We start from the raw sequence: 13,706 nt of genomic DNA on the forward strand, positions 1-13,706 counted from the left end.
TAATTATCTTTGTTATTATTTTTTACTTTTTTTAATTGTCTTACATTGTTGTAGTACATTAAATTAAGCTCTAAGGGCCGCTATTGGCCAGTGGGTGTAAGCTCAGAAGCAGTTCTCATCCGTTTCTTCCCCGTGATCCATTCTCTCTTTCAATCAGAAGATATCAAACACGAAGAGCGAATGTCAGGACGCTTCACTGTCCGATAAATGCAACTGATGGACATCTTAAATATGTTGTGATCACCGTGGAAAGGATTTCCTTTTCGTCGCGGTTTGGAAAATACAACTTAACTGGGATTTGCTTTTGTTTTTTTCTGAATTGGAAATAAGGAGGGAACAATGGGGCGGCTAGTGCTGTTGTTTTTCTCATTCCTCTTCCTCTCTCTGGTGACGGCCCAGGTCAGCTACTCCATTCCCGAAGAAAGTCCAAAAGGATCATTAATCGGTAACATCGCTCGGGATTTGGGTTTGGACAGTAAACGGTTAATTTCGGGAAATGCTCGAATTTTTACTGGAGACAACACGGATTATATTGAGCTGAAGAGAGAACGGGGAGTCCTCATTGTCAAAGAAAAGATGGACAGGGAGCTGCTTTGTGGCCAGACGACGCCTTGTGCCCTTCATTTTCAGGTTATTCTGGAAAATCCCATGGAGTTTTACTCTGTTGCTGTTGAAATTGTCGATATAAATGACAACGCTCCATTATTTGAAAAATCGGACATGCAATTTAACATAAGCGAGTCGGCGGTGATAGGAGCAAAATTCTTGCTGGAGAGAGCCATAGATCCCGATGTTGGCATGAACGGTCTTCAGAGTTATTTTCTCTCCAAAACAGAACATTTTGCTTTGAAGTTGAAAGATCAACCAGACGGTGAAAAGATTGTTGAAATGGTTTTGCAAAAACCTCTTGACAGAGAGAAACAGGAGGAGCTATTTTTAGTGTTAACTGCAGTGGACGGAGGAGAACCGCAACTAACCGGAACAGCAAAAATACATGTCACGGTGCTTGATGCTAATGACAATGCGCCAGTTTTTACGAAACCACTCTATAAAGCTACTATTCCAGAAAATGCCCTTAAGGGTACAGTTGTAATCAGAGTTAGTGCCTCTGATGCGGATAAAGGATTAAACTCCAAAATACGTTATTCTATCTCCAACACAATAGCAGATATACGAGATTTGTTTAAGATGAATGAAGCAAATGGCGATCTAATATTAGCTGATAGTATAGATTACGAGAAAGCGCGTTACTATCAGATACATGTTCAAGCAAGTGATGGGGGATTAACAGATTCCTGTAAAGTAACTGTTGATGTTACTGACATTAATGATAATAAACCTGTTATTAATGTAATATCGCAGATTAACGTAATTCCAGAAGACTCTGAACCGGAAACAATAGTGACCATGGTAAATGTTCAGGACATAGATTCAGGAGAAAACGGAAAAGTTCACTGTGCAATTAATGAACATATTCCTTTTACATTAAAATTGGCAACAGATGGTTTTTTTAATCTTGTGACAGAAAGTAAATTGGACAGGGAAATAGGATTGGGGTATAATATCACTGTTATCTGCTCTGATGAAGGAGTTCCTTCACTCTCCAGCAGCGTCACTCTCACTTTGCAAGTCTCTGATGTGAATGACAACGCACCTGTATTTGAGAGGCGCTCATATGAGGCCTATATTGTAGAAAACAACACACCGGGTGTGTCTATGTTCACAGTGAAAGCTACAGACACTGACTGGAATCAAAATGCCCGTGTTTCTTACATGCTAGAGGACTCCTCTGTTAACGGAGTGCCAGTCTCCTCTTATGTGTCCGTCAGTGCTGATAGTGGAGTCATTCATGCCGTTCGCTCTTTTGACTACGAGCAGATCAAAGATTTCCAGTTCTGCATTAAAGCGCAAGATGGAGGCTCTCCTCCTCTGAGCAACAACGTGACTGTGAAAATCCTGATCCAGGATCAGAACGATAATCCACCTCAGGTTCTGTACCCAGTCCAGACTGGTGGTTCCATGGTGGCTGAAATTGTGCCTCGTTCAGCAGATGTGGGCTACCTGGTGACTAAGGTGGTGGCTGTGGATGTGGACTCTGGACAGAATGCCTGGCTCTCATATAAACTGCAGAAAGCCACAGACAGAGCGCTGTTTGAAGTGGGCTTACAGAATGGAGAAATAAGAACTATCCGTCAGGTGACTGATAAAGATGCTGTGAAACAAAGACTGACTGTCATAGTGGAGGACAACGGGCAGCCCTCTCGTTCAGCCACAGTCATTGTTAACGTGGCGGTGGCGGACAGCTTCCCTGAAGTGTTGTCGGAGTTCACTGACTTTACACTCGATAAGGAATACAATGACAACCTGACTTTTTACTTAGTGTTGGCTCTGGCTGTGGTTTCCTTCCTCTTCATCACATGTTTAGTGGTTATTATATCAGTGAAGATCTACAGATGGAGACAGTCTCGCATCCTGTATCACTCCAGCCTCCCTGTGATTCCATATTATCCACCTCGTTACTCAGACACTTTGGGAACAGGAACTCTGCCACATGTGTACAATTACGAGGTGTGCAGAACGACTGACTCCAGAAAAAGTGACTGTAAGTTCGGAAGAGCTGATAGTCAGAACGTGTTGATAATGGACCCCAGTTCTACAGGGACAATGCAGCGGATACAGAACGAGAAGAACATCCTCGATGAACCTGACTCTCCTCTAGAGGTTAGATTGTTTTCTTGATTTATAATGTTTATCATTTCTTCCCCTGTTAAATAAGTGGCGTAACGTATGAAGTACGTATCTTTTCTTAGTTATAGTTTATATTGTTTACCTCTACAACATTTTTCGGTCTCTGTTATAAACATCTGACTGTAATAATCCGCAACATTCATGTTTTTTAGTTTTCTAGTATGATGCAAAAAGTATGGTATTGTTAGCACGTCCTGCTATACACAGAGTGAATAATCTGACTACTACAGTCTTAACTTCAGGACCATGGACAGAAACACTAGCAGGGAGTCATTCACTGCCCATGGTTGAATTTTTACCTTGAGTTTTTACCAGTCTGTTCTATGTAAAGGTTTCTTTTGTGCGGTCTTTTTTCATAAAAATATGTTTCAAATTTGCATTTTGAAATGATGTGTGTTACATGGGCTTTAGTTCAAGTTTTGTTTTGTTTTGTTTTTTGTTTGTTCCTTCTGGATTTTTTTTTCTTCCCCTTGTTCTTAGATGCAAGTTAGTGGCACATGGTTGAACAAATTAAAATAACATAACTCCTCAAGAACATTCGATTTTCTACACTCATAGGTCAACAGTCCCTTCCTCTCGGTTTGCACTGAGCCAACTGAGAGTTAGTTAAACTCTGACGTCACTTTACAGCGCTCTCTTTAAAGTGACAGTACAAGCATTTATGTTAAACATAAAAAAACATTAAACATAACCAACATCGACATTCTCGAGTTTTTTTTCAGGACTTAGAGAAGTGCCAAACACATTTTAACCGGAAATAAAAGCGTATTTATTATTTTTATTGTAACTGACACTTTACATTTCCTATCTGATCAATTCACTGTAGTTTTGGTTATGTTCGGTACATCTTCATAATATAGATATTATATATATTTTTAATATTTCCCACAGCTGTTTGGGAACATCCTTAAAAATTATTTATTTTAAATGTTTTGCAATATGTTTTCAAACTTTAGAACCAGACATGGAGATTTTGTGTGACGTACTGCAGTTTTATGGTTTGGACTCTTAGGGCCGCTGTTGGCCAGACGCTGGTGGATCAGGGCGTCTTTGTGGTTCCACCATCCTTACAATTTGCACAGTTGATCATTGGACAGTTATTCTGCGGAAGGATTGCTCAAAAAGAATAAGCACGTACTTCTTCGACCATTTTTTCGTTAAGTAAATGACTGAACTCTTAAGCGGAGGTTGGTAATTGATTTAAATATTTTTTTGTTTTGTTTTGTTTTGTTTTGTTTTTCTGTAAAAGACTGGAAGCTCAAACGGAGAAAAACAGAACAATGAATCGGGCGGTACTGTGTGTTATCGCTCTCTTTTCTCTGGGCTCGGTGGTTGGGCAGGCCAGCTACACTATTCCAGAAGAAATGCCAAAGGGATCCTTGATTGGAAATGTCGTTCATGATTTAGGATTGGACACTAAACGTTTGGTATCCGGTAAAGCTGCGATTTTTAACAGAAACACCGCGGAGTACGTAGAGCTCAACAGAGAAAGAGGAGTCCTGCTCGTCAAAGAGAGAATCGACAGAGAGGCGCTGTGTACAGACACCACGGTTTGTGCTTTAGATTTTCAGGTCATTTTGGAGAATCCAATGGAGTTTTACACAGTCACAATCCAGATAACGGACATTAATGATAATTCACCGACGTTTGAAAAGAGCGAGATGAAATTTAAAATTAGCGAGACTGCTATGAAAGGTGCGAAATTTGTGTTAGAAAGGGCGGTAGATCATGATGTCGGAATCAATGATCTCCAGGATTACATGCTAAAACCATCGGACCATTTTGCATTGAATCTGCACAGTGACGCAAACGGCCGACAAAATATCGAGATGGTTTTGGAAAAGCCCTTAGACAGAGAGAAAGAGCAGCAGATAAATCTAGTGTTAACGGCTGTCGATGGGGGAGAGCCACAGAGATCAGGAACGATGTTAATAGGTGTTACAGTCTTAGACGCTAATGATAATGCTCCTGTTTTTACGCAGAAAACATACAGAGCCACTGTTACTGAAAATTCCCCGAAAGGAACAGTTGTTGCTATAGTTACGGCGTCAGATTATGATGAAGGACCTAACAGTAAAATAACATATTCAATCACAAACACGTTAGATAACGTCAGAAAAGTGTTTCAGATAAACGAGGAAAACGGACAAATTGTGTTAATTGAAAATATTGACTATGAAAAATCAAATCACTTTCAAATAAATCTCCTTGCTAGTGATAATGGTGGACTTACTGATTCTTCTACATTGATTGTCGATGTGCAAGACGTAAATGACAACAGACCTGAAATAAGGATAATGTCAAGGTCAAACGTTATAGCTGAGGATTCAAAACTTGATACTGTTGTTACAATTATTAACATAGAAGATTTAGATTCTGAAAAAAACGGAGAGGTAAAATGCTTTATTAAACAAAATGTGCCTTTTATTTTAAAATCATCAAGAAATAAATTCTACAGTTTAGTAACAGACAGTGATTTAGACAGAGAGAGCGCATCTGCATATAACATAACAGTGACCTGCTCTGATGAAGGTATGCCCTCCCTCTCCAGCAGCGTCACTCTCACCTTACAGATCTCTGATGTGAATGACAACGCACCTGTATTTGAGAGGAGCTCATATGAGGCCTACATTGTAGAAAACAACACACCAGGTGTGTCTATATTTACTGTGAAAGCTACAGACGCTGACTGGAACCAAAATGCTCGCGTTTCTTACATTCTGGAGGACTCCTTTATTAACGGAGTGCCAGTCTCTTCATTTGTATCTGTTAGTGGTGAGAGTGGAGTCATCCATGCAGTTCGCTCTTTAGACTACGAGCAGATCAAAGATTTCCAGTTCTGCGTGAAAGCGCAAGATGGAGGCTCTCCTCCACTTAATAGAAACGTCACCGTAAAAATCCTGATCCAGGACCAGAATGATAACCCCCCTCAGGTTCTGTACCCAGTCCAGACTGGTGGCTCCATGGTGGCTGAAATGGTGCCTCGTTCAGCAGATGTTGGCTACCTGGTGACTAAAGTGGTGGCTGTGGATGTGGACTCTGGACAGAATGCCTGGCTCTCCTATAAACTACAGAAAGCCACAGACAGAGCGCTGTTTGAAGTGGGCTTGCAGAATGGAGAAATAAGAACTATTCGTCAGGTGACTGATAAAGATGCTGTGAAACAAAGACTGACTGTCATAGTGGAGGACAACGGGCAGCCCTCTCGTTCAGCTACAGTCATTGTTAACGTGGCGGTGGCGGACAGCTTCCCTGAAGTGTTGTCGGAGTTCACTGACTTTCCACACGATAAGGAATACAATGACAACCTGACTTTTTACTTAGTGTTGGCTCTGGCTGTGGTTTCCTTCCTCTTCATCACATGTTTAGTGGTTATTATATCAGTGAAGATCTACAGATGGAGACAGTCTCGCATCCTGTATCACTCCAGCCTCCCTGTGATTCCATATTATCCTCCTCGTTACTCAGACAACATGGGAACAGGAACTCTGCCACACGTGTACAATTACGAGGTGTGCAGGACAACTGACTCCAGAAAGAGTGACATTAACTTCGGGAATGCTGCTAATCACAGCATGTTGATAATGGAACCCAGTTCAACAGGGACGATGCAGCGGATACAGAGTGAGAAAAACATTCTGGATGAACCCGACTCTCCTTTAGAGGTTAGAAAGTTTTGTTTTTTCACTCATTTTGTCTGTCATCAAATGGTTAAAATTACCGTAAGTTTCATAAAAAGTTAACATGTTCTGCATTGTGATAAAATACACTGCTGGATGAAGAGAGTATTCGTGAGTTGGCAGTGTGAATTTGGAAAAAAAACAAACTTAAACCTAAATAAATAAATAGCAGACTGAGTTGTCAGATAATGGAAAGACAGATTCTGGTTTATAGACCCTTCTGAAGTAAATTATTTTCTAAATATGTCCTTGGTATTTTTAGTTATTTTAGAAAATTATCTTACATCTTCATCAATCAGAATATTTTACTTCTTCGCAGCGCTTTTTAACGCCAGCATCATGGACAGGGATTTTGTTTTAACTTCGTTTCCACTTTGCAACCCCTCTTTGACATTCCTTCTTATTGTTGAAACATGTAAGATTTGGACTTTAAAGTCTGAACGATCTTGATTTTAAAATTATTTTTGACTTTAACGTCTGAATATTTTGTATTTATGTGTCAAGTCAGGTCAGTCAAGCTTCATGTTTTAATGCGGTTTTTTGTTGTTCTTTTTTATGCAAAAAACATTAAAAGCTGAACATCCTAATTCTGCTCTGCAGTTTTATTCTGTGGACTCTTAGCGCCGCTGTTGACTTCAAATTTGTTGACCCAGTATATGGGTGAAGCTGCTGCGTCTCCTTTGTAACATCGCCATATTGCAAAGGGAGCTCGAAAAGAAAGCCTCCGAAAATTGCTGACGGACGATGGTTGTTTAAAAAATCTTGGCGTTTGCACATTTTCATTTCGGATTTCTCCGCCGTCAGTGTTTCATGAGGACACGCTCGGATTTGATGTGGGACGATTAACACAATTTTTTGTGGAAATAGAGACTGGGCTTCATAGGGAGAGAATCAGATCAAACAATGAAGCGGCAAGTACTACTGGCGTTGTTCTTTCTCTTCCTCATCAGCTCCGCGATCGGACAAATAAGCTACTCTATTCCAGAGGAAATGCCAAAGGGGTCCCTTGTGGGAAATATCGCACATGACTTAGGTTTAAATACGAAACGTTTTATATCGGGTAAAGCAAAGATTCATACCAGGAACAGTTTGGAGTACGTGGAGCTGAACAGAGAAAGAGGATTGCTCTTCGTAAAAGAAAAGATCGACAGAGAGGCGCTGTGCACAGAGGTTACGGTTTGTAGTCTAGACTTTCAGATAATTTTGGAGAATCCTATAGAATTTTACACCGTTACTGTCCAGGTTACAGATGTTAATGATAATGCACCGACATTTGAAAAAGGCGAGATGAATTTCAAAATAAGTGAATCAGCAACACCAGGAGTAGAATTTGTGTTAGAGAGGGCTGAGGATCATGATGTTGGAATCAATGCTGTTCAAAAATACGAATTAAAACCAAGCGATAATTTTGCTTTGAAGCTGCACAATAATCCACATGATAAGAAAAATGTGGAGATGGTGTTACAGAAGCCTTTAGACAGAGAGACAGAGGAGCAGATTAATCTAGTACTGACCGCCATAGATGGAGGAGACCCACAAATGTCGGGAACGATGCTTATTGTAATAACAGTTTTAGACGTAAATGATAATGCTCCGCGTTTTACACAGAAAACGTACAAGGCAGCACTTACAGAAAACTCCCCTATTGGCACTAGTGTTGCTTCTGTTACAGCCTCAGATGCAGATCAAGGTCCTAACGGGAAAATAACATACTCAATCACAAGTACGCAAGCGAACGTTAGGAAAATATTTGAGATAAACAAGGAAAGTGGAGAGGTATCACTAATTGGAAATATTGACTTCGAAAAAAACAAATTATTTGAAATTATTATAGGTGCAACAGATGATGGAGGACTTACTGATTCATGTAAGCTAATTGTTGAAGTGCAAGATGTTAATGACAATAAGCCTGAAATTAGTATAATGTCAAAGTCAAATGTTATATCAGAGGATGCTGTAGTAAATACAGTTGTAACAGTGATAAATATTGAGGATATTGACTCTGGAGAAAATGGGAGAGTGAAATGCTTTATCAATGAACATATGCCATTTGTTCTGAAAATGTCAGCAAATAATTTCTACAGTTTAGTGACAGACAGTGAATTAGATAAGGAAACATATTCTGAGTTTAATATCACAGTAATTTGCTCTGATGAAGGAGTACCCTCCCTCTCCAGCAGCATCACTTTCACCTTGCAGATCTCTGATGTGAATGATAACGCACCTGTCTTTGAGAAGAGCTCATATGAGGCCTACATTGTAGAAAACAACACACCAGGTGTCTCTGTATTTACAGTGAAAGCTACAGATGCTGACTGGAACCAGAATGCCCGTGTTTCTTACATTTTGGAGGACTCCTTTGTTAACGGAGTACCAGTCTCCTCATATGTGTCCATCAGTGCTGATAATGGAGTCATTCAAGCAGTGCGATCTTTTGACTATGAGCAGATCAAAGATTTCCAGTTCAGCATTAAAGCGCAGGATGGAGGCTCTCCTCCACTCAGCAGCAATGTGACTGTGAAAATCCTGATCCAGGACCAGAACGATAATCCACCTCAGGTTTTGTACCCAGTCCAGACTGGTGGCTCCATGGTGGCTGAAATGGTGCCTCGTTCAGCAGATGTGGGCTACCTGGTGACTAAAGTGGTGGCTGTGGATGTGGACTCTGGACAGAACGCCTGGCTCTCCTATAAACTCCAGAAAGCCACAGACAGAGCGCTGTTTGAAGTGGGCTTACAGAATGGAGAAATAAGAACTATCCGTCAGGTGACTGATAAAGATGCTGTGAAACAAAGACTGACTGTCATAGTGGAGGACAACGGGCAGCCCTCTCGTTCAGCTACAGTCATTGTTAACGTGGCGGTGGCGGACAGCTTCCCTGAAGTGTTGTCGGAGTTCACTGACTTTCCACACGATAAGGAATACAATGACAACCTGACTTTTTACTTAGTGTTGGCTCTGGCTGTGGTTTCCTTCCTCTTCATTACGTCTTTAGTGGTTATTATATCAGTGAAGATCTACAGATGGAGACAGTCTCGCATCCTGTATCACTCCAGCCTCCCTGTGATTCCATATTATCCTCCTCGTTACTCAGACACTTTGGGAACAGGAACTCTGCCACACGTTTACAATTACGAGGTCTGCAGGACGACTGACTCCAGAAAGAGTGACTGTAAATTTGGCGGAGCTGGTAGTCAAAATATGTTGATAATGGATCCGGGTATGACCGGGACGATGCAGCGGTTGCAGAGTGAGAAGCACATCTTGGATGAACGTGACTCCCCAGAAGAGGTTAGTTTGCAATTATCTTACATTATCTGGTGTGATGGTGTTTGTTACCTCTTATTTTGTTTGATTGCAGTACAATTATTTTTATTTCTACAATATTTTGTAAAGGTGTTTTAACTATACTTACAGGAACCCATTTATGCCTACAAAAGTTAACAGGTCGGCAGACACACAGATAGGTTGGCTTTGAGTATTTCTTATGCTTGTAGTAAATAGTTTAGTTATTTTATTCATTCACAACTTGTTCGTATAAAAATCACAGACATCAACCTTTAAAGTAAACAGCAACGTAACCACATTACTTAAATTGTTTCCAGTTTTCCGTAATATTTAGGTGTTATTTTATTGATTTGCTTGTATTTTTCTTTTCCTTTTATTTTTTTTACTTATCTCTATTTTGAAAATGTTTTGTCCTTCTCAAAAACAGTTTGTTTTTAGACCCCCTACATCTTCATGTTTTAATGCCATCTAAGAGAAATCAATGGATTATCATGTTGAAGGATCGCTTATTTTAAATTTAGTAAACCTTTTTTTGTGTGTCTATGTTAGTTTTTCAATTATCAAAGGTTTGTTTGATTATCAGGTGGATGTTAGATGTCTTTATGCATCTGCTGAATGCCTTAACAGATATTATGGTTGTAAAGATGATATTCACAATTTTTGATGGTCTCTGGCAGTCATAAATAATAGTGACTGTTAAGGATCGACCGGATTCAGAACCACGGTCAGCTCTTTATCCTTCTCAGCTTTGGTAGTATGTACTTTCTTCCTTTCTTTTTTGTGTGTTTTGTTTCATACTCATGCTATCAGTTGTCATATCATTTTATGGGAAGTTTATGATGCTGTTTTGAGTGATAGAAACCTTCTACCTGCGCAGCCTTGCTCTAAACAAGTTAAATTAGGACACTGAGTTGAGCAAAGATGATATACTGTTAATGATTATTTTTTAAAAAAACTTACCATTTATCTTCAATGCTTGTAAACAAACATGATGTCTGACGAAACCCTTTGATATTAAAAACTTTATTCATAACTATATAAGCTTTCAATAATCATCGTTTATTTATATACTTTCAACCCATTAAAAAAATATTAAATGCTTTTTGTAGTCTGCAGTTTTTATATACAAACTCTTAGGGCCGCTGTTGACCAGAGTGTAGAAAACTGACAATACGTCTGTTTCAGCACCTCCTCTGCTCCCTCCGCATGATAAAGAAAGGACTGAACAGAGGAGAAAGAGGCGCTCCGTTTCTGTGCATCGTCTTGGAAAGAACCGTGGTATTTTGAACTCCTTTTTCGTGTGGACTATCACGCAGTAGGGACAATTCACATTGGATTTAATACCCGTTTTACTGAATATAAAAATCCCGAACTTGTGTCATGAATTTTCGCAGGACAATGGCAAGGCAAGTAACGCTGTTTCTGTTTACGTTCTCTCTCGGTTCGGTTATTGGGCAGGTCAGCTACACTATTTCTGAAGAATTGCCGAAAGGATCTTTAATTGGTAGTATAGCTCACGATTTAGGATTGGAGGCGCAGCGTTTTATTTCTGGCAAAGCTCGGATTTATACCCGAGACGGCAGTGAGTACGTGGAGCTCAGCAGAGAACGAGGACTCCTCCTCGTTAGGGAGAGAATCGACAGAGAGACGCTCTGCAAACAGACGACGCCCTGTGCTTTGCACTTTCAAATAATACTAGAAAACCCGATGGAATTTTATACAGTAACAATCCAGATCGCAGATATTAATGACAATGCACCAGTGTTCAAGAAAAATGAGGTCGTTTTCAAAATAAGCGAATCAGCGGCAACTGGAGCAACATTCGTTCTGGAAAAAGCTGTAGATCTTGATGTTGGAATTAATAGTGTTCGTGGATACGAACTACAGCCGACGAATAATTTTGCTCTAAAGCTTTATGATAATCAACCGGATAAAAATGTGGAAATGGTGTTACAGAGGCCTTTAGACAGAGAGAAAGAGGAGCAGATAAATCTGGTCTTGACGGCTGTAGACGGAGGAGAACCGCAGATGTCGGGTACGATGCTGATTGTGATTACAGTTATAGACGCGAATGATAATGCGCCAGTTTTTACGCTAAAAACATATAAGGCTACTGTCACCGAAAACTCGCCCAGGGGAACAGTTGTCGTAACTGTTACAGCATCAGATGCAGATCAAGGTTCCAACAGTAAAATAACATACTCCATTACTTCGAGAAATGACGACGAAAGTAGAATATTCGACATAAATAAAGAAAACGGTGAGGTTATGTTAACTGGTAATCTTGATTTTGAAGAGTCGAGAAATTATCAACTTAATCTTGTAGCGAGTGACGATGGCGGACTCACTGATTCGTCGAAATTAATTGTTGACGTTCAAGACACAAATGACAACAGTCCGGAAATTAACATAATGTCAAAGTCAAACGTAATTCCAGAGAACGCTGACCTAAATACCGTTGTTACCATGATAAATATTGAGGACAGAGACGCAGGAGAAAATGGGAAGGTGCATTGTTACATTAGTCAAAACATACCATTTATACTGAAGTCATCAACGAGTAATTTCTACAGTTTAGTGACAGACAGTGAGTTAGACAGAGAGAGCGCCTCGGAGTATAACATCACGGTGACCTGTTCTGATGAAGGAGTGCCCTCCCTCTCCAGCAGCGTCATTCTGACATTACAGATTTCTGATGTGAATGACAACGCACCTGTATTTGAGAGGAGCTCGTATGAGGCCTACATTGTAGAAAACAACACACCAGGTGTGTCTATATTTACTGTGAAAGCCAAAGACGCTGACTGGAACCAGAATGCCCGTGTTTCTTACATACTGGAGGAGTCCTCTATTAACGGAGTGCCAGTCTCTTCATATGTATCTGTTAGTGCTGATAGTGGAGTCATCCATGCAGTGCGTTCCTTTGACTACGAGCAGATCAAAGATTTTCAATTCTGCGTTAAAGCGCAGGATGGAGGCTCTCCTCCACTGAGTAGCAACATGACTGTGAAAATCCTGATCCAGGATCAGAATGATAATCCACCTCAGGTTCTGTACCCAGTCCAGACTGGTGGCTCCATGGTGGCTGAAATGGTGCCTCGTTCAGCAGATGTGGGCTACCTGGTGACGAAAGTGGTGGCTGTGGATGTGGACTCTGGACAGAATGCCTGGCTCTCCTTTAAACTCCAGAAAGCCACAGACAGAGCGCTGTTTGAAGTTGGCTTGCAGAATGGAGAAATAAGAACTATCCGTCAGGTGACTGATAAAGATGCTGTGAAACAAAGACTGACTGTCATAGTGGAGGACAACGGGCAGCCCTCTCGTTCAGCTACAGTCATTGTTAACGTGGCGGTGGCGGACAGCTTCCCTGAAGTGTTGTCGGAGTTCACTGACTTCCCACACGATAAGGAATACAATGACAACCTGACGTTTTACTTAGTGTTGGCTCTGGCTGTGGTTTCCTTCCTCTTCATCACGTGTTTAGTGGTTATTATATCAGTGAAGATCTACAGATGGAGACAGTCTCGCATCCTGTATCACTCCAGCCTCCCTGTGATTCCATATTATCCACCTCGTTACTCAGACACTTTGGGAACAGGGACTCTGCCACACGTGTACAATTACGAGGTGTGCAGGACGACTGACTCCAGAAAGAGTGACTTGAAGTTCGAAAGAGCTGGTAGTCAGAACGTGTTAATAATGGACCCCAGTTCAACAGGGACGATGCAGAGGATACAGAGCGAGAAGAGCATCCTGGATGAACCTGATTCTCCTCTTGAGGTTAGTTATAATAATCAGCTATAATTCAGTTAATTTATGCACGTTTCGTTTTCATTTGAATTTTTTTTATTTCCTCCTTTTGTTGCATAGTTCCAAAGCAATAAAGTTTTATCGATAGTTTATCAAGGTTTTTTATCATCTTTTTTTTTCTTTTCGAGTGTTTCAAGGTTATTTATTGTAATATAAAGTCTATTTTTTTGTTTAAGATCA

At 40.5% G+C, this 13,706-nt stretch overlaps 1 protein-coding gene across 26 annotated transcripts in view; it reads left to right on the plus strand.

Moving 5' to 3' along the window:
* The window catches only part of LOC103471737 (protocadherin gamma-C5-like), a 256,760-nt gene that overhangs the window by 150,917 nt on the left and 92,137 nt on the right, over positions 1 to 13,706 (plus strand). The window contains exon 1 of one of the 26 annotated variants that reach the window (XM_081611485.1): positions 150 to 2,721. The exons of 23 other annotated variants lie outside the window; for them this stretch is intronic. In XM_081611485.1, the coding sequence (XP_081467611.1) occupies positions 340 to 2,721 (2,382 nt within the window). In that variant the 5' untranslated portion in view covers positions 150 to 339. Of the gene's footprint in view, positions 1 to 149; positions 2,722 to 7,108; positions 9,720 to 10,929; positions 13,497 to 13,706 lie in introns of those variants that run through there. 2 more of the 26 variants (XM_081611478.1, XM_081611472.1) reach the window with 2 other exon arrangements.

This window comes from Poecilia reticulata, chromosome 10 (genome assembly GCF_904066995.2).
Source record: "Poecilia reticulata chromosome 10, P_reticulata-male-v2, whole genome shotgun sequence".
Classification (NCBI taxonomy): Eukaryota; Metazoa; Chordata; class Actinopteri; order Cyprinodontiformes; family Poeciliidae; genus Poecilia; species Poecilia reticulata.